At 34.6% G+C, this 23,061-nt stretch overlaps 1 protein-coding gene across 3 annotated transcripts in view; it reads left to right on the forward strand.

Moving 5' to 3' along the window:
- The window catches only part of LOC149804677 (beclin 1-associated autophagy-related key regulator-like), a 44,070-nt gene extending 39,275 nt beyond the window's left edge, over positions 1 to 4,795 (forward strand). For 2 of the 3 annotated variants that reach the window (XM_089942929.1, XM_089942930.1), the window contains one exon: positions 1,023 to 4,795. In XM_089942929.1, coding sequence (XP_089799055.1) covers positions 1,023 to 1,353 — 331 coding nt within the window. In that variant the 3' untranslated portion in view covers positions 1,354 to 4,795. The remainder of the gene's footprint in view (positions 1 to 1,022) is intronic. The other variant, XR_016416438.1, reaches the window with a different exon arrangement.
- The last annotated feature ends 18,266 nt before the right edge of the window (positions 4,796 to 23,061 follow it).

Genomic DNA, 23,061 nt, shown 5'->3' on the forward strand with positions numbered 1-23,061 from the left:
TGGGTGGGACATCATGCTACATGTCTGCGGAATGATGTCACAATGCTAGACGTCACAATAAACTGTCACACTGCAGAGATCGTAGTGATATGACTGAAAAACTGTTGTTTTAGGGTTTAATGCCATTTTTCAGCATACGATAGGCTATACATGGCGGCCGTTATTAATGGTGGAGGAAGAACCCGGGAAAACCCTGGAAAGAACCACCAACCCATGAGAAGCTACTGGCAAGCTTTCTTACATACCCACAATGGCTGAATCCGAGACTCAAACCCACACAGACAGAGGTGAGATAGCAATGATCGGTAACGGAGAGCCCTTTAGACCACTCGGCCACTCGGGGCCTCCTGAAAAATTGTTAAAGTTACATTAAAAATCCAAATCTCACTCTCACCAATTCATTCATTTGTTTAGTTAGTCATTATATTTATGCAAGTATGTTTAACTCATTGTGGTCTAAGTGTTTATAGCCATAAAAGAACCCACATTAAAAGTTGATGGGATGGAAGCATTCTTTTTCTGAGAAGTTTGTGCCATCAGACAGCTTTCTTGCAGGTTTCCTGTCATTGTTGCACAGATTTAGGAATATAACTTGAGCATTATCTAAAGAATAGTGAATTGTACATCATTTTGTTAATTATCTATGGTCACGTTTGTCAATGAAACACTGTTTGCTTTTGATATTTAGAATTAAACTATAATGAAATTAAGTTTCAAGAACCAGGCATTTTATCAATAAACAATTTATTCCATAGATTTCTGTAACTTCATTCAGTTTATGTTCATGATTTTATCACATTTTTAGCTGCAGCAGACATGGTAAAACATTTGTGTATAAATTTATATACTTAGTGAAATGGGTGCCTGGTCTTGAAGATAATTAAAACATATTCATAAGTATACCTTTTTAAAAAAAAAACGTTTTTGTTTCTTCAGTTTGAACACAGAGAGTCACATTGTTTCAATATTTGGAAATTTTATCAGAAAGGATGCCAAAAATTTAACGACTGTATTCTTTACAGGGTTAGTTCCTTTGAAGTGAATGAAGAAATGATGCAGTCTGTAGAAGATCTGGAAAGCCAGTCTGATGATAGTGAAGATGATTATTTTAAGAGTGTCAGACATGATGAAGCTGATTGTGCTCATGATTGGGAACAGGTGCCCATAGAAATTCCAGAATTTAATATACCATCTCGGTCTGATGTCACATCCACAACATCTGTGCAGAGCATGGCATATACCTCACAGACTCTGTCAGAATCAACATTGTCAGCCAGTGGGCTTGTATCATCTGCTGCAGCATCCTTTGCATATTTCTTTAGGGCAGCCACAGGACAGTCAGATAAAAGATGATGACAGTTTCTAGGTAGAATCTGATTTGCATATATCTTTAGGGCAGCCACGGGACAGTCAGATAAAAGATGATGACAGTTTCTAGGTTGAATCTGATTTGCATGTTTCTTTAGGGCAGCCACAGGACAGTCAGATAAAAGATGATGACGTTTCTAGGTTGAATCTGATTTGCATATTTCTTTAGGGCAGCCATGGGACAGTCAGGTAAAAGATGATGACAGTTTTCTAGGTTGAATCTGATTTGCATATTTCTTTAGGGCAGCCACGGGACAGTCAGATAAAAGATGATGACAGTTTTTAGGTAGAATCTGATTTGCATATTTCTTTAGGGCAGCCACGGGACAGTCAGGTAAGAGATGATGACAGTTTCAAGTTAGAATTTTGATGCACATACATGGGGAATTAGGACAAGTAATATATCCTTTAATTTTTGTTGTTACCTTAAAGAAGTCTAGGTAGCTTCAATGCTAAGAAAAGTTCAACTCAATCCTATGTTAGATTAATATTAGAATATAGCTCCTCTGTTTGGGGTTCCTACATCTTGCATCAGATTATCCAAATTAAATCCGTGCAGAGCTGCTTGATATGTTACAAATAGTACAGTGTAGCACTTCTTGATACATTATAAATCTATGCATCATACTAGTCCTGTCTCGTAGAGCTTTGTCTGTCATTACATTTCTACATCTCCACCAGGTAACCTGATCCTCAGTGACAACTAGAAACTGACATTCAAAACATTCCTTTTGAATTATTCAACCTATGAAATACTCCTGTAAATATCCCCTCCAATTCTACTTAAGTGGAAACTCATACAAGCAGTCACCAACAATACAACAGAGGAGTTCAGAGCGGATAACAATACCTATGCAATAAAATGAATTCAGAATATAATTAATAGGAGATTTAATTTGTAAATGAGTAGCACATTTTCACTTTTGGAATTTTTCCATTTAAACAAATTTTCAGGTTAATACATTTGTAACCTTTTTATTATGCATAATGAAATTTTGTTCCAACTGAGGCATGCCAAGACACTTATGCATAAATTGCCCTCCATACCCACCATCACTTGCACATCCAGTGGCTGTCTTTATACATGTGCGTTATTGTTTGATGTGCTCACAATACCAGTGAATCATTGTATGTCAAATAGGGCTGCTTGATTTTCTTTTTTGTTCCTTGTTTCATATATACTATATGTTTTATTTAGAATTGTTCATTTCAAATTAAATAATGTTCATTATAATAATTACAGGACTATTAAGGTGTATATATCCTTTCCATCAACGTCAGGTAATGAAATAAAATTTATACCTTTTTTCTTATTTTATTAATTCCCTGACTAATAAACTGTTCATGTGTTTTGAAGGTTTTGTCGAGATATGTAAATACAGTATGTACTTAAGTTCATCTGCAAACTGCACAGACCCAGCCATGCCATTGCATAATACACCAGATCTGGGTCTATGCAGTATATTATAGGTAATCAGTAGAAGAAACAACACAGATCCTGATCTGCTGGTACATTTTGCGATATGCAAGTATATATGATATTTTATTTTATGCTAAGCCATGAATAAGTGGATTTTCTGTTACCAATAATATTGATATTTCACTGGAGTGAAATATATTTTTTCACTGGCGATCAATAGACACAGATAACATTGATCAACAAATTTAAGTTGTTGGGTGTTGATGTAGTCAAGAGTTAAGCTAAGCATGGACACTTCCCATTAAAGACACATTGAGTTAAAATCCAACAAGGTGCACGTTTTTTTTAAATATGCCATTTTACTTTAAATTGGGTAAGATGAATATGTTACTGTTAATATTTTCTGTGTGAATATTGCCAAAACAAAGCAGAATATAAATAGTAAACTGCTGATATTGTACTGGCTCCTGAAACCTGCTACTTCAATGTTATACTTATTTCTAGTCAAAATGTTTGATCATAAATTAAAAATAAAAATTGTTTGCTTCGAGTGAATAATCGATGTTTTTCATCTCATGGGTGAAAGCATTTTCATGAGTGGGGAATACAGAGTTTTTCATCCACTCAAAGAAATATATCCATTATTCAATCTTTGAAGCAAATGTTCCATTTTTACCCATTAGAAATGTGTTTAATATAGTGGATATGTCAATTCATAGATCCAAGTAAAAGAAACTTGTTCATTTTGTCCATATTATCTGTAGCATTGTAAATAAAATCATGTGTATTTAAGTTTAACAGTAATGTTTTTAATTGTGAAAAAGTGCATTTACATTTCAGGGAGGGAAAGTTCTTTTTCATGTCTGCATATGTACCATAGAGAAATAGTTCTTATGTCTGCATACATAGAGTTGATTCATGTCTGCATACATAGAGTTGATTCATGTCTGCATATATAGAGTACAATCATGTCTGCATGCATATGTGCATTTAAGAACAGTTCTCATTCATATATGCATGAATACTGTGTATTGGAGAAACTGTTCTTAGTCATGTATGCATATATACAGTGCAGATGAACTTCATGTATGCATATATACAGTGCAAATGAACTTCATGTATGCATATATGCAGTGCAAATGAACTTCATGTATGCACATATGCAGTAAATTTGAGAAATAGTTTTCATTAGGCTCAAGATTCTTACAAGAGCAACAAAATTTTCAAGGCAATGGTTTAAATAGAAGTATTCAGTCATTGCAGTATGTTTCATTATCTCAGTCCATATGCCAAAATACAGCTACCCGTATTTGCATTACAAGAAAATGGCTTACATCTGTTAAAGTTGTATCAGTAATATATTTATGTATAATAAATTAAGTTTTAATCCTGCATTTTAAAATGACTTATATATATATATATATATATATATATATATATATATATATATATATATATATAAAATTGTTGACTGTAATCTATTATCATCATGCAGTCCTTTCACTGTTATGAGTTTTGTACACCATTCTCTTGCTCATCACTCCAAGGCTAGCAATAAAATATTGATTACATCTCAGTTTCCTGCCATTAAATCACTCACTCATAATCCCATCATATGCATGCTGTCATTTTGTTTTTGTCATCCACAGGTATTTTTGAAACATTATGCAATCAGTTGTTTTAACATTTTATTTAATATATTGAAGCTCAAGCAGCATAACACTTAAAAGTATTGAAATAACAATGTTGCAGCATGTCATTTTTTAAAACCCATTTTTAGTAGTTTCAGGTATCACCATATATGTGGACAGATAAATCTAGTAAATGTTATATATATTTGTGCAGAAATTCTAACTGCCATTCTGTATGTGAAGTATTGATGTAAAACATTTGAACCACAAGTATTGCATTCTTCATAAAAGCATGTTGTAAATCTTGGTCTTATTTTTGCAATGTGATATTAAGAATTATTTAATATCATTTTAGAAATAAAGTCTTTTTACCATACCTGTTTTCTTGTCTCTCTCTTTCTCATGGACAGGTAGATCAGAATATACAAGGTAGTATTTATACCTCCTTCCCCCCCACAAAAAAAAAAAAAAATTTGGTAATTATCCTCATGCCAGGTCACAATTCTTCCAAAGTCTGCTAGTCTCTAATAAAATTGGAGATATCTAGTACTTCAAAGCAGTATTTTTCACCTGAGAGATAATTACTGTTGAGGAATAGAACACCAGTCCATTGGGGAACTTTAAAGATATTTTGAAGTTGAAGTTGTTGGCATTTGCAACATGCACAATGAAGGGAATGTTGTCATACATCTATGTTAATTTCATATATGTACTGTTGCTAAAATTTCTTTGGTATTATACTTGTGGAAATTGTACATGATCTAAGCACACAGCTAAACTAAAATGGCTGCTCCCATGTGCTTGAAAAATCAGCCTGAAATAATCCAAAGTACACTATCTGTAGCAGCTATTAAAATAGGGAAGATTAATCTTGCCAGACTAGACAATACCAGCATCTAAAAGTGCAATGAATGAATGACAATATAAATAAAAAGTTTAAAAAATGTTGGCAGCTCTTATATTTTACAATTTACATCTGATGTCCAATCAGTGAACATGGAAAGTAGAGCTAGCAGTTTTCTTGACAGGTGCACATCGGAACCAAGGCCAAGTTGTATACTCTATAAACCAAATTACTTCCATCAATAATACACCAAAATAATGGAAATTAAAAGTTATTTTGACAGTACCCAAGATATTAAAGACCTTTTTAAATAGCCAATATGACCAGTGAGGAAAACCTGGGAAATTCTTTTCTCTTCAAATACATTCCCCAATCACATTACAATAGGAATATTAGCCTGCTACCTCACGAATCCAGCACTACTAGAAGACAAAAAATCATTTATTTCAATATACAAAGGGCAATAACTTTTGCCCTTTACATCCCCTTGGCACCACCAGGTGTCGCTAGTTTTTAGCTTTGCTTCATAACTGGATAACATCATCCAGTATATCCTCCAACAATCCAAGCCATTTTTGTGTTCTAATTGACTCGTCCAACGTTTCTTTTGGATTTATTGATCAGATTAATCATTCTGCTGCAGGTTGTATAGATTCTTTTTACAAATTTCTGCCAAATTTGAGTGATTTTGTAACCTTTAGGGACTTTGTCCTTTTAAGACCACATCAAATTTGATAATTTTCGCTTGCGTTGTTTGTAATGGAGTTGGTTTTACCAAGTTTTTAACATGTAGCATTGCTAATTTATGCATTGTTTTTAACTTCTTGTGTAGTTTCGGTGGAATGGTCAACTAAATACTTGAAATGCACAAGTTCAAAGCATAGTCTATAAGTTTCAAAAGTGACAGACTTTATTGATACCTTCATTAATAATAGGAAATATATTTATATTAGTGAGTCAGTAACTTGTTGAATTACTAATTTATGCTTTGCTTTCTCTTCTTGCATCATTTAACATATTAATGCCTGAAGGTTTTTGTCATTTTTGCCTGAAATTCAAGTACGCAGCACATTTGGAAAGCTATTTCTGAATCGATCCGAAAACACCAAACCCCAGGTGATCTTTCAATAACATACTGCCTAGTTGTGTTAGAAACATGATTTTTCATTGACTATTTGGCTCACGCATGAGCAGAAGGGTACAAGTTTTTTTGGGGTTTTTTTTGTTTTTTTTTCCTAAACAGAGCCATTATTTTGTATTGAGACCACTCTTTATTCCAAATGACCATCTTATCCTACTTTTTGCAAAGGTTCATCTGTCTGTTTGCAGTTCATACTGGTTTGCCTTAGATCTGAGACAAAAAAGTCTAAAATCTGGACACAAAATTGGATCCCGACCACAGGCAAATTTTGGGTAGAAAAAAAATCGGGTCCAAAAGCTTGATTTTTTATTATTATTTTTTTGCTAAACGGAGCCATTATTTTTGTATCGAGACCACTCTTTATTCCAAATGCCTATCTTATCCTACTTTTTGCAGAGGTTCATCAGTCTGTTTGCAGTTCATACTGGTTTGCCTTAGATCTGAGACCAAAAAGTCTAAAATCTGGACACAAAATCAGATCCCAACCACGGGCCAATTTTGGGTAGAAAAAAATTGGGTCCAAAAGATGAGGTTTTTCCCTCTGTGTTTTGTAGTACAACTAGAAATTCCAGATTATTTGGCATCATTGTAGAGCTACATCTGTCTACCTTTCTATAATATCACCCACTTTAGTGTATCATGCATGACCATGACACTACAGAGCTCGGCAGTAGGCTACTATCTCCTGCCACATTAACTCGTCGCTAGGGGTTAATGTGTTAAGCAGAATGTCATTTAAGGCTATTTATGCAACATCAGAGCATGGAAGTCTACCATGACTCGTGTTTTGTTTATACTAATTGTACACCGTGATATGCAGTATTTGTAATACAGAGTCAGAGGAATTCTGGGTTACCATATTACTGTAACTAATTAGTCACAAAATGATTTGAAAATCTATGCTTATAGCTAGTAAGTCACATACTGATTTGCTAATCTGGGCTTGCCTTGTTCTCTTGTGTTGTTTCAGGAGATAGCTTTACTAAATGCATGAAATGCACATTCAGAGCCATAATCCATTTGGCATTGATAAGAAGGAAAGATGGAAAAATGGTTCATAGTTGGCAATCCCGATTTGCTGGGAATTATTCCTCAATTTTAGGCAGCCCATTGGGCATTAGTCCCCCCTTGCCCCCACATTTGTCTGATCTTGGCCGTCAGGCCTGTAACTCGGGGTACATGGGATTAGTATCAGATCAATTGGATCCACCTACTTATACCACTGCACCATTACTGGCTGTCCAGCAATCACCAGCCATCACTGACCAAACAGCACAGAAGACCTTTTGAGAAGACAGCACAGCCAACTCCGACCCACTGGGGTTGAGATCCGAAACTTTAGCAGCCCATTGTGTATGAGTCCCCCTGCATGTCTGAGCATGGTCTTTAGGCCAATAAGTCTAGATACATGGGATTTGTACTGGATCTAATGCATAATAAAACGACACCATCACTGACCATCCAACCATAACTGGCTTTCCATCAGTCCAACATGGGGACCTTTTCACTTGATCCATCCAGCCAACTATAATTAACAAGGATCTTGGTGACAGATCCATCCATCTAACTGTACCATCAGAAACATGCCTTTTTTATGATGGTGATTTCAGTGAGAAATCTGTCCAGCCATGCCCTTTGAGCAGCTGGTACCGATGATAGCCAGACCATCTTCTGTACTGCCAGCAGAGCCAGACTTGTGTATTTTCACTGCTTGGGCAGTTATAAAAAAAATGAAGATGAATTTTGCCAGACTAGATAGCACCAACTTCTGAAAGTGCAATTAATGAATTGCAAAAGTGAACAATGTTAGCTCTTATCTTTACAATTTACCTCTGAAGTCCAGAAAGTGAAAATGACCAAGAAGAGCTAGCAGTTTTTTGACTGAACTTAAAGGCCAAGCTATATATATTGTAACACAAATTACTCCATTAATCATGCAACAATATAAATGGAATTACAAATTCTTTTAACAATACCCAAGATATACAAGATCTTTTTTAAATAGCCAGTATAATCAGTGAGGAAAACCGGAGTAATTCTTTTTCTTTAAATATATAACCATATGAAAAATACTAAACTGTCAAGCACAGGCCATAAGGCCCAATGCACCCTATAGTCCAAAGCATCCATGTACTATGCACTCTGTGATCCAGTACACCATGAAGACCAACACTACAAATCTTTTATAATCTGTATAAGTCGAGTTCAATGCACCCTTGAATTGTAAAATACCTGTGCTAAATACCCATTATCCCAGCTCTCTTAATTTGTGTACTACTGTACTTGTGACATACACCTTATTTACTTATGATATACACGTTATATCCATGACAACATAAAAATCATATTGGAAAATTCCAAATGTCAAAAGGCACCTCTATGCAGCTTGCTTCACAGGTATACCAAATTTGGTCAAAATATCTGGAAAGGTTTAAGAGTTAATTTGTGGGGAAAATATGCTTATCAACAAAGATAAATCTAGCAAGTGCTATGTCCCTCATATGACATACCAGTGGGATAAAAAAAATAATAACTAACCAAATTTAAGCACATACTGATTAAAATATTCTCTGCAACACCCAAGATTCAACCGCACACAAACTTTGCAAGCAATATGAAAGAACATGAGATCCCCTTTGTCCTGAGCCAACCTTTGACCATATGTACTTGTGTATGACTGCAAACATAGACAACGATTTGTCATCACATAATGTGCTGGCAGATTAGGGTCAATGTTGTTTGTTCAACTAATTACTCCTAACATATGGATGCATGTACAGATATGCACAAACACCAGCATGAATCACTAGGTCAAGCTTCAACCAAAGCAGGCTGAACAAAAAAAACCCGACCTAAATCTATTGCTGACAAATATATGGACTAGAGTACAGATACACATCAATACCAACATGATCATCATGTCAATCAAACGGCATAGGAAGCTCAATAAAAATGAAAATTAGAGTTATGTTCCCAATGCAAATGTTTTGTTGTATAAGATATGTTATCATTGCATTTACTGGAAGGAAAATTATGCACTTAAAAATAAATAGCTGGTAGTATTTCTGACAATAATAAATTATAATAAAACTTGAACATTCAGTAAATTTAATTAATAACACCGAAGAAATATTTTCATGAAAAATGTTAGAAAACAACCAAGTTTAGTGTCATACAAGAACTCCTATTCTCCATTTTGTGTATGCACTATACTGGACAGAAATTTTGTAAAATATGTAAACATAAACCCGATTTAATTAGATTCATAAATATACACCATGCAACACAATCTATAAGTTACATGTAAACTAAATATTCAACAGGTTATATCTAGTAACTGAATTGTATGTGTATTATAAAGCATATAGTGAAATGTAATTTTGACACCAAATATGAAATGTACATCATTATGTGATATCAGAAGTTAATGAACAAATGCCTGTTTTTGTTATCCTTGCATTTCACATAAAAATTTTTAGATGGACTTCAATCAGCACAGTATAATTAATCAGGATGACAAGTGATTACACTACTAATGAAACAAAAGCTATTAGTGATCAGTTCAGTACAAAGGCCCCACATCTTCAAGTTTACTCAACACAGCCTCAAACAGTGGAACTTATATTAAAGAAAAAAAAAGTTTGGGTAATGGGTCCTCAGGAGCCATAACTCTTCTAAATGTGGCTGTAGAATGCTGGAGATTGAATTCATTTGAGGTGTCATTAAAATAAAGATACAATATAAATTTGGTTGAAATCAAACATTTCTTTATAAAGATATGCAGTGGGAACCAAAGTTAGGAGGGGAGATTCAGAAACCACAGTTCTTCTGCATGATAATATGAAACACTCAAAATGAGAGGTCTCATTTAAGGTTTTGTCAATACAAAGCTATATGCCAAAGTTGGTTTTAGTCCAACATCTTTGATAAATTAATGCTGCTGAAGCCAAAGTCAGGAAAACAGTCAATCAGGAGTCACAATATGGAATACCAGAAATCCAACTACTTGAAGGTCTTATCAATATTAAGGTGCAGACTAAATATGATTGAAATCCACGAATTCTTATAAACATTATGTTGCAGAAATCAAAGTCAGGAGAATGGACCCTCAAATGGCAAGACTCTGAAAATGATGTCACGGAATGCTGCAAACTTAAATCATTCAAGGTCTTATGTTAAAAAAAAACCTGTATACCAAATTTGGTTACAATCTGAAAATCCTTGGTAATGTAAAAGGGAAGGAAACAAATATCAGGAAAACATTTAGGGCAAAAAACTCCTGTAAATTTTTGTGGAACCCTAGAAATTGAAATCATTCAAGCTCTTTCCAATATTTTTCAATTCAAATTTTTCATGAGATCCAAAAACAACTGTAATACAGTTCTGCTGCATCAACCAATATAAATAGGACAGGCAATCAGAGGACACAAGTCCTATAAATGATACAGATTCTGCCAAGATTATAATGGGAGGAGATACCCCTTGTCACCAAAAAATATAATTGAGAAAAAAGGGTGTGTGGTGGCTATGGTTCTATATCTAACAAACACTTAAATATCCATCTATCTTTCTTGCTGTTCCAGACTCTTAAGAGTTATACTGAAATCAACATAGAAGATGTCTCCTCCATAAGCATCAATCTTTTGATTTTGAATCTGTTTCTTATCTTAGAATATGTTCTGTGCAGAGAACCGTTTTCTGTCTGCTGTCTGAAAGGTCATATGTATAACTAGCTTAGCCAGCTAGAACAAGTTGGGAAACTGTTATTATGGTTATTATGTATAACTTACCACCATTCACAGGTATTCTCTGGATATCTCTGCTCCAAAATATTTTTCACTAAGATATCAGCTAAAATTACATGTTCTTGAATCAGTTTTTGCTTACTACTATGCCAGATTTCTTATCTGTTCTATAATGCTCTACTGGGATTTTTAGTTCTTCAATGTGATAGTCTGCTTCTTCAAGATGAGGCATTTTGATCAAACAAATACCCACGTTTTTTTCTTTCTTTTCCGATAATTATTTATCTTAACCCATTGAGTACTTAGAGTTTTGTAACACAAGATTGCTCAAGGCTGAATTCTTGAAGAAAAGAAATGAAAACTGCACTCTACTTTTAAATCGCATGTATTTTGATTACCTTTTTATTGTCTTTTCCACACATAATTTCACAATACCACTTAACATGGGTTTGACTAGTATGCCACCCAGCATATATATCAGATTCATATTCAAAATAATTTTGGGTTCAAAATCATCCACTGGTATTTCCAGTAATGCTTTCCTAGCTCCAATAATCTGACATGCTAAACAATTTTAAAAATCAGTCAGCGAGCCATTTTGGATTTTTTTTATGCCCCATATTTAAAAAAATGCATTTGTAAATGTCCTTGATGAATACAGGATTAAAACTACAACAGTATGTTTGTACCAGAGGCAAATATGTAATCATATTTAGGTCAACAAACATTTATGTCAAGCCGAAGTATCCAGATGTGTAAAGAGCTGTCTACCTGAATAAAGATATATCACGACAAATGCTATGAGACCTCTACCAACAGTGTGACTTGTGTCTCTACAGCACTTTAAGGGCTAACATTTCAAAAATAAATTTTACCTGCAAAGAAATTTATTTTATATGTGCAACTTTAAACAAATTTGCAGAAGGTCTCATACATCTCTGCTTTAAGTGTATAAATTGGTATTAAAAAAATTGCACACTTGCACCTTCTGGCATAATTTCTGATTTCAAGGAACACTGGAAATCAAACTCATTCAAGGTCTTATCAATGTAAAGCTGCAGTTCAAAGTTTTATGAAATCTGACCAATTTAGGAAAAGTTATGCAGCAGCAATCAATATCTGTCAAGAGGACAGGCTGCCAGGGGACATAACTCCTGTGAACAAGGTCATGAAATGCAGGAACTTGAACTCGTTCAAGGTCTCATCAATACACAGAGCTGCATGCCAGATTTGATTGAATTTCTGCAATCTTTGGTAATGCTATACTGCTAAAACTAATTAGGACAAGCAATCAGGAGACGTGATATTCCTTTATATGATATCACAGAAAGCTAGAACTCAAACTCTTTTGAAGTCAGTAAACACAAATCTACATATCACATTGAGTTCAAATCAAATAATTCAGTCATCATGCAATAACCAAAATCAATTTTTTTTGTTCTTTTTGTGCTACAAATATAATATTAGACTGTTTCAAGAAAACATCAATGGTCTGAAATTTGACTTTTTGGGTTTCAAACATCAAAAATGATTAAAAAAGGTGATAAACTGTAAGGCATTTCCTCAAGCTATTTAAAGTTGTACTTATAAAATAAGCATATCGAGCAAGGATATGATGTCATGTTTTCTTGACATCTTGATACACCAAATAAATTACAGCTTTCCTATTTCTAAAAATGTAATTAGGAAGTATTGTTACAAAAACAATAACTATCCATTACACAAAATGCTTTATCTGTTAGGTTACTCAAAATAATTGGATAATTACTAGAAAATTAACTCTTATCAGTACATGTACCACAAATCTTTGTTATGTCAGAGATCTCAATTTTAATGCGACTGCCTTTTTTTCCCATTCCATTTGCTTCCTGTCATAGCAAACAGTGGACCGATGAAACCCATCAATGAACAAGCATAGAACTAGTTTCATCATTACCACAACTGATAAACATATGTATTAAAATATCAGCAGAAAAAACTCATGTTTCTAATTGATCTTCATTTTAAAAACTGTAGAAATAAACATATTACTAGCAATTTATCTGGAAACAAGCTCTTTTCATTACCAGCTGCTGCACACTGAAAATATTGCATAAGAAAATAATACTTAAAAATGCCAGCAGGCCATTTCTTTTTTTGTTGTTGTAAATTATCCAACAAGAGTTTGTTTCTTTGACTATCATCTTGTGCCAGCTTTTGATACAAGTGAGCAAATCAAGAGATTGAGCAAAACTGGGACATTTACATCCAAAAAGATTCAGCTGTACTGATATATACCCATAACTACATGCCTGTTTTCTTGGCAAAGTTTAATATCGTGCATGAAAATGCCAAGGCTGCCAGACCAAGACATATTCATGTGCCATATTAAATTATTTCTTGTCTCGACTTGGAACAAAACACATCTAGTTTTTTATTCATCATCTACACCCTAACTTTCCAAATGTTTTCTGCAATAAAGTGTGAAGAAAAAACAAACTGAGATTTAGAAGTTTCATTCCATGGATTGAAGCATACTGCAGAATCATCATTGAAGGTCTGGCTCCAGTCTATGTGTGTGACATGTAAGTACTGAATGTACAACACCAACAACTCCAGATGCATCACAGTACAGCAGGATAGTGTGGTCTACACCCAAATTAAGCTTCATGGAAATTTTGGTGGTGTTAGATTACATCATTTTAAAAATGAAGTCTATATCTAGGAAGTTTTATTTATATTTTTTTGCAAAGATGAACCTGTTCATGTAAAGTATAGCCCCCAAGTCAAATCTGAGTAGCCATCATATACATTGGTGTTATAGAAGAAAAAATTATTATCTATATTTTCGAATAATCTGACAAAAATATTTAAGAAACAGGTATTTACACATCTAATACATGGTAATTAAACTAAAGCTGTACCGATGTAACTTTTTGCTGATTATGCAAATACCGCGTATAGCTGATTAAAATTGCCTATAACAATTATGAGACCAATTATTTCATTATTTGTTTTATAACAATGACTGGTTCAGAAACATAAACCTATTAGTGTAATGCAAGCAGGTATTTTGCCGTGTGAGTTATAACAAGGTTGTTTATGCGGCAAGTGAATTTGAACTTCTGTACAAAAAGAAACAGAAACTGGATAAGAAGTACATTGCTTAGTATTTATAGAAAACAACAATCACACAAACAGAAAACTTGAAAAACTTTAAAACTAACACCGATAAAACTTATGGTTTGCCAATTTAAGATATAAATGAATGAAAATGTATTAAGCTAGTCTTTTAATTTACGTTCAATGATGCAGGTCGACATTACTAGATTTCAATAAATGACTAAAAAATGTTAATAACAATAGCCCAATAATAATTAAAATTAATAATACTCATGCTTTAAGACTAAAGTTAGACATCACTGTATGCTGGCTATAGCTAATATTGAAAGCCTAGTTGAGGTAGTTTGTATTTAAGCAACAGTAACATTTCACCCTTCTCGCCAAATAACGATCCATGACAATCTGAAAAAATCTGGCCTGCACCACTAAACAGCTGCTCGCTCGGAAAGCTTGAAGCTGATGCAGACAAATATTGTCTAGCTAATTTGGCCAAGTAGGGGAATTGAAACCTGTGAGCATTCCACCAGCTGTATATGTCTTCTTCTTGTGGCAACAAAGGGCTGGCCAGATACAATTCAAGCATTGCATCAACGGCGTCATCCACGTGGGTTGTTTCATTGATGGTATGGACAGGTTTGTCACAGGCCACAGAAAACAAATCCCAGAGACATAATGATGATGGTCCAGTGGCATTTGTTTCAGTTTCAGATTTTCCTTTTTTGGTCAGGGTTCCTCCTGCTTGTCAGCCGATGCAACTATTATGTATTCTGCTCTAAGCCATTATATGGATCTGTTCACAAGTAATTCTTCAATGAATAGGCGATGTCTGAATTGTGGATCCTTGATGGTGGCCAAGACTAGCTTTTTGTTGCTGGCAACAACAGCAAAGCATGTGTTCAATGATGTCTACATCTCACGGCGCATTTTCTGAATACCTTGACTCACTTCATGCTCTTGAGCCAGCAACATTCAGAGCATTTTCAGCATAGAAAGAATGACAAATACTAATGTTTGGTTATCATTAACTTCCTTGGTAATGTCTGCAAATGGGCCTAACGTGTCCACAATATTGTTAATCAAGACCCAATGTTGGGCTGTAAGGCTTGGCAGGTCATAGAGAGTAGCGTAAGCCCCCCAAGAATGGTTTTTGTTCATGTAACGAAACCAACATATTGTATGTAGAATTTCAGCATGTCTGGACATCCTGGACGAGTTTCTTATGGGCAATGCTAAATTTTTCTTGCTGCTGTTGTGCCAGGATGGAGTGCTGGAACTTGCTTCCGGTCCAGCATGGCATCAATAGTCCGAGTACGAGGAGTTGCTGCAGCTGCTGAGGTTAACTGTGCAGCATCCTTTTCTTTTTATCTGCCAGAAACATGTTCGATGATGTGCTTGCAGCGCAAGTGCTGGACAAGATTTAATGTCGTTTAGTTTTTAGAATCCTTTCCACCTCTGGAAATGCATGCTTTGCAAAGTGTTTGCTTTGGACCCATCAACTGCATTTACTTTGAAGTAATTCCAGACTAAACTTGAGCGTTTTTAGTTCGAGGCCTCATTGGCTGGTTGGCTGCTGTGATTGGGATGAGTGTATAAATGGTATTGATAATTTGTTTTGAGCAGACAATCAGTGGTAGTTTACAGCAAGTGTGTTAAAAAGTATTTACTTTAAAGAATATAATGTCTTTCAATTAACCCCCAAATCAAATGTTTATTCCTTAATTTCCACTATTTAATTCTGATTTAAAATTCAAGCCATGTCAAGATGAATGTTATGACTGAATTTATATTTTGGAAATTTGTTTATATTGACACCGATTATCTCAGCTGATACTGATTATACCGATTGTTCTAACAATCAGCCCGATTACGAGTATGGCTGATTAATCGGCACAGCTGTAAATTAAACCATTGGTTCTTATCACAGATGATTTTGGTAAGATATGGAATATTGTCCTGTTATATGTGGTGTAAGAGTGAAAAAAGAAAATGTAGCAATGGACAACACCTTTACCTCTAGATACACTGTACTGACCTAAAAGCTCTGGTTGCTGCTCTTTTGCAGTTTTTTTTCCAAGCATAAAGTCTAACCTATCAATAGTGACCACCGTGGTAAAAAAAGCAAAAGCATGAAATATTATTATCATTATTATTATGTTAACAAGATGTTTTATGTTCACTATTCAACAAAATCATCAAACATATACTGTTCTCTCCCATATTTATGTTCCACATAAGATTAATGTAGCTTCGTCATTTTAATATATCCTATAAATTAAATCATCACTGACTGAAGCTAATCGCTGAGCTTAGTTTGCTTTGTGCACCATGCCAAAACATCAATTTCACTAATGATTGACAGCTTACATGACTGTAAAACAGGATTGACTCTTTGGTTAACCAGCATGTATAAATAAGGTTTGGAAATAGATGTTCACACATTAAAAACAATATCTGGATTGGCCATTTGCTCAACCTGTCCAGTCAGCTTACACAAGAGGCATTTGATGAATTAGGAGTCAAAAGAAGCCGTATATGGCTATTGTCATGATCCATAAACTGAAACTTTACCTGCCTTTACAGGTAAGTTTTAATACCGAATGACCCCATATCATAATGAAAAGGAATGTAACTTGTACCTCTTCTCAAAGATGAATTTTTGTGATCAGAGATAGTTTAATTTACAAGCTAATTGATGAAGATATTAAACTAAACCTGTCAATGTTACAAAAAAGCAATTTCCATTTCTGCTACAATAAAACACCTTTCCCACCATCCTGCAAATTACAATAAAACACCTTTCCCACCATCATGCAAATTACAATAAAACACCTTTCCCACCATCCTGCAAATGAATTGCTTTGATCCTCTCCTGTGTGTGTTTGATTAGGATTTTTAATGTAGCTTTTAACAATGTGTCAGTCATATCATTACGATGTCTGCAGTGCAGCAGGTTTTAGTGATGTCTAGCACTGGAGCATCATGCTGCAGACATGTAGCATGATGTCCCACCCAGTCACATTATCCTGACACCAGGCCGACCAGTCCTAACACTAACCTCTTAACACTGAGTGCCAAATGAGGCCCAGCGAGGTAGCTGTTAGTAACATTTTTGTAAATTTTTGGTATGACTCAGACGAGGTTCTAACCCACGACCTCCCGCTTCCGAGGTGGCTGCTCTAACCACTAGGCCACCGGAGCGGTTGATCCATTCCTGTTAGAATTACAACAACCTCACTTTTGAACCCTACATATTGACACCACTGAGTTAGGCTGAGTGTGGCTGGAATATATTGATTACAAGATATGAAATGTTTACTCATCTAATCACATGATGTTAGTAATCAAATTTAATTTCCATACACAGAGCAGTCACTGTTGATATGTTCCAGTGTCCACTTAAGGCAGAGAAAACAGAGATGGCTAGGAAATAACTGCCTGCTGACTGCAAAGGACACAGATACTGGACATTGCCAGAGGGGGTGGGAAAGTCTAACGGTCATTGTAACCAGGTGACTGCTATATAAAGGTGACTGTTTGGACAGGTTTGAGTGTACTTTTGATCTTTGTGCAAAACAACTTTAGTTTCATAGCGAATTATTACTCTATGAAAACTGGTACTCCACAAAAAACAGTGATCTTGTGCCATCAAGTTCCATAAGATAATAGATGGAAATCACATAATAAATACAGAAAATATCCACCAGTGGTATATTTTGTGTGTTCAAACAAAAGGACAGCCATATCTGACAATGATGATGGAGAATACTTTATTTTTCAAACCTCTGTTTGCTTTTGGACACATAATATTAGCAAAAATAATTGTTTAATTTAATACTTTGTAAGTTTTGATATTTTTTCCTTAAGCTGGACATAATCTAAATAGACATGGCATCTCATTTTCAAGCAAAAGTTTCAATGTGTTGTATTGTTGTATATTTACCTACAGATATACATGTAACAATATAAATAGTACATTCCTTAATGGTAAATTGAAAACTATGATACAAGCACCTATGCCAGGTAATTATACAGAAATGAAGTTTGCTTAAACCTCTCATAACAGGTACCTATTATCTAAGAAAATAGTTACACTTACGAAGCATGAAATATTTAATGTGATCATATACTTACCTGTAACTAAAACAAGTTTAAATCCTTTTTTAGCACTTTCCATGAAAGTTTTACTTTTTTTCTTCTTACAACTGACATTTTGTCCAGGCCATATTGTGACGGTGTCTCTAAAAGTTAAGCTGGCATGGGGATAAAATATATGTATGATGGTGAATGAACAATGATGTCAGGAATATTTCAGTTGATGTTAAATGTTTTCCACTTCAAAATAATAAAAATTGTCCATCGAAAGAAATGATCTTTATTGGTCGAAATGAATATGAGAATTCAAAACAAGATAATTTCTTCCTCTTAACTGTGAATACCAGCATCTATTCAGAATGTGTAGCACTAACAAGATTGTTATGATGATTGCTGTAGTGGCCATACTGGATGCAAGATCAGCATTACTTTCATTTAGGATCTGTTCAACATCATTAGAAGCCTTTTGGTGAAAATCCCAAGTCAATTTGATCACCCATTTAGGAATAGCAAGAACCAAGTTATCAAAGTGGCTACCACTATACACTATCTTCTAATGAAAACTCAAAGTCAATATGACTTTACATTGAAAAGTATAATAAGATTATCAAGATAGTTGTCATGGTGGCATATTGTACGTCAGATAAGCACCATCCTGACTTTTGGTCCAACTAGATGTCATAGGTATTTTGTGGAAATACCCACTGTAATATGACTATCCACATAGTAGAAGTAATGATTAAAAGATAATGAAGATGGGCACTATGGCAGCCATACTGGATGTCTGAGCAATACCGTTTTCATTTAAGACCATCTAGACCTTCATAATAAATAATTCCCTTGACTGGAATATGCCACATCCATTAGGATTACCAGTGTGACTTCTGATAGCGTGATTGCGAAGACTGCAAAAGTGAATAATCCTTTCGTTTCAGGGTTTAAGAATTTTAACAAATCTGCCCTCGTTCGCCACAAGATATCTGGAGAAAACATTATAACCCAAGACATTCTTTCACAACAAAGAAATCAGTAAACTTGCCGAGACAAATGCATTTATTTGGATTACACAGTCTGGGGGTCATTGCAGATTTTGTTGGTTTTTAACTTTGCTGCAATAAAATAAAAACCTTAAAGTTCAAGTATAACTTATTAGAAACAAGATGAATCATCAGCCTCCTTGATTTTTGGATACATTTGTTCTAGGACGAAGTACAATGAAACCGATGATAATACACATTTTATGACAAGCAGTAAATTGACTACCATTCGGTTAAAAAGATTTATTAGACTTTTTGTATTGGCTTGTATGTAATATGTTGGTCTATAATATTGCTTCAAAAAGATTATAAGGAGACTGTTAAAAGTACAATTTTAAAAGAAAAATGAATAAAATTATTCTTTGAATGGACAATGCATTTGTTTGTTAATTGTGCATGTTGGTTTATTTGTATGTTTAGAGAGAGAGTATGTTGTGCAAGTTGCAATATCCTATTTCAAGCTGAAAAAGTACAAGTCGGATGTAAATTTGTCAGTATATTTTTGACCCCCACATTTTTTAATTTGACCCCCAGTTCTGACACCAAGGGTATTTTTTTACCCTCAGTTTTACATCCCTGGGGGATACACTGACTATAAGAAGTCAGACTGATGCCATTTTCATTTATGACTAACTAGACATGTTAAGAAGTCTCATGGTGTAAAACCCCATGGTAATATTACTTTTAATTCAGGAGTGAAAAAAACAAGATTTTTAAGAATGTCACTATGAGGACCATACTGGCCATGCAATTGGCACCATTTTTTTAAGGACAAATTAGACATTATAATAAGTCTTTTAGTGAAACTCCCATGTTGATATGACAATCCATTTATGTAGCAACAGCAAGGTTTTACAGCTGGCCATGGTGGTGAACATAAGGACCCACAGTACTAACTGTATGGAAATATGGGAATCAGTCTGGAAATGGGTGAAGATAAAATAGAGTACATATGGGTTTAGCTAGCCGGGATTGGTTGATAATGACAAGATATTTTGTAAAAAGAATCTTTTGAGAGCTTATCCTAGTTGTAACTGAAAAAAAAGACCTTGTTTTACTGACGAAATTTCAATCCTTTAACAGACTTAAGTTTGGAACACTCTTTACTGAAATTAGCTCCAGACTATTTGGTGCAGAATTGAAAGTATATATTTCAAACACACACAGATCCAGAAAATGCTATGGCTAATATGGTTTTCTCTGTATAGAGCTGTCATCCATGATGCATGTATACTGATAAATATAGTTTGATCATGAGCACTCAAAAATATCAAGTTATTGAATTTTTAATCTCATGATGTTTGCATAGGTTTCTATGGGAACTGAATATGTAGTAAGTACTGCAAGTCCTATAGAACGCCACAGCAGTATGTTGACTCCACATATGCATATATAATTAACTTTACTATAAGGGCAAAAATATGGTTCTATTTGTGGATAACAAGAAAAATTAATACCTTTTGTAGACCTCCGAGTGACTTTCAATGGAATATTAAACAAATTCAGATTTGGCAAGAAGTGCCAAAGTGGTGGTGGGGGGGGGCAGTGTGAAGAGTGTGTAGATTTGACTTTGCTAGTTGGAGTGTTTTGCACATTGGTTAGTATCTATGTAATTACATACACAAAGTTTATACAATTTACCATTTATAGCGTAATTATGGTCAGCAATATGACATTTCCAAGTTATGTTTTGAAACATTATGCTTCAGATATGATCACTTTGGTGACTACCACCATGCTTAATGGTGATGACCCCTTGTCACTTTGTGTCCCAACAATTTCATTCAGTGAATGTTTTTAAGCTTCATATCTTGTATATTTGATTGATTTATGCCTACCTTACTTTAATTTTAAATTATATGTGATCTGGGGGAAGTTTATGTAATAATATATACACACATGACCTTTTACTCATTAATTACATAATATGACAAGGTCTGTAATATATTTCAGCCTTAAATTGAAGAGAAATTAATGCTGATAATAAAAAAGGTGACTCTTGATTGGACAGCTTTATTTTGATTTTTTTTTCTTTTCTTAAACTTCAAATACTTAACTGCTTCCTGAAATGTATCATTGCTATATTGGTGAACATGAACTTGCAATATGATTTAATATTTACTAATGTAATCTTTGACAAGCAGAACTATGTTCATTGTTTAGGTCTATCAAATAAATCAAGGTTGGATATAGGACTCATGGTACTAATTGTATAGAAAAGTCGGATCCAGTCTGGAAATGGGTGAAGATATAATAGAGTATGTATGGATTTGGCAGGCCAGGACTGGTTGATAATGAAAAATATATTTTTGTAAAAAGAATCTTTTGAGAGATTATCCTAGCTCTAACTTAAAAAAATAGAGACATTCTTTTATTGATGGAATTTCAGTCCTTGAGCAGACTTAAGTTTGGAACACTCTTTACTGAAATTAGCACCTGAATGTTTGGTGCGGAATTGAAAGCACATTTCAATTCAAACATATAGATCCAGAAAATGCCATGGTTCATGTGGTTTTCTCTGCATAGAAGCTGTCATTGTTGTTGTTTTCGGGTTTAACGACATTTTTCAACACAAGATATGCTATACATGGTGGCCAGTATAACTGGTGGAGGAAGAACCCTGGAAAACCCCAAAAGAACCACTGACCCACAAGAAGCTACTGGCAGGCTTTCTCACGTACCCACATTAGCCAAGCCTGAGTTTCGAACTCACACAGACAGAGGTGAGATGGCAGTAATCCAGAACAGTGAGCACTTTAGACCACTTGGCCACTCGGGGTCCCCATATAAGCTGTCATCCTGGATGCATCTATACTGACATATATAGGTTTGATTATAAGCACTCAAAAAAATAAAAGTTACTGAATTGTTAATATCATAGTGTTTGCATAGGTTTACTTTGGGAACTGAATTAGTACCCTAAGTCCATAATGGAGATCAGATCTAAACAATTTTCTTTAGGACCTGACATCGTAAGGGATGTTCCAGTAAAACATACATGGGCCCATGGGAATTCACTTTTAATGTGATATAACTATCCACAGATGCAATTTAGAATTTTCTTTTCGTTTTAATATGAACTCTCTGCAGTCAAAGTACCCTAACATATTTTTTTAAAACTGCAACTGGGTACCATGTATGTTTAAATGGAATAACCCTGAGAGATATCCTGGTGAAACTGTGTCAAAATGACTTTCTATTCAGGAGGAGCAGCAGTAACAAGATTTTCAAGTCAGCCATTTCCAGCCGTATTGGACATCAGATTGGATATCCAAGCGGCATAATTTTTCATTTAGAATCAACTAGACCATGGGCTGAATGTATGTGCAAAGTGTCATGGCACTCCTCCAAGAACTTTATGAGTAGCAAAGATAACAAACTTGTACTAATGGATGGAAGCACAATGGAATATAGGTAAGAGACCATCCCATAATGGATGGAAGCACAGTGGACTATAGGTAAAGACAATGGATGGGAGGACAACAGACTATAGGTATGAGACCATCCCATAAGCTCATCTGGTCTGGTGAGAGAAAAAAACATTTCATCTCATTCATCAGTATCAGTTCAAAGATATCTCAAGCAAAACATAGAGCTACCCTTGCTGGCAGCATTATGAACAGAAGACTAAGAGTAGTTATTGTCCTGTAGCTAACAAATCAGTTCTTTATTTGACAAAGA

This window comes from Sinohyriopsis cumingii, chromosome 2 (assembly GCF_028554795.1).
Source record: "Sinohyriopsis cumingii isolate HCF-2022 chromosome 2, ASM2855479v2, whole genome shotgun sequence".
NCBI classification, from domain to species: Eukaryota; Metazoa; Mollusca; class Bivalvia; order Unionida; family Unionidae; genus Sinohyriopsis; species Sinohyriopsis cumingii.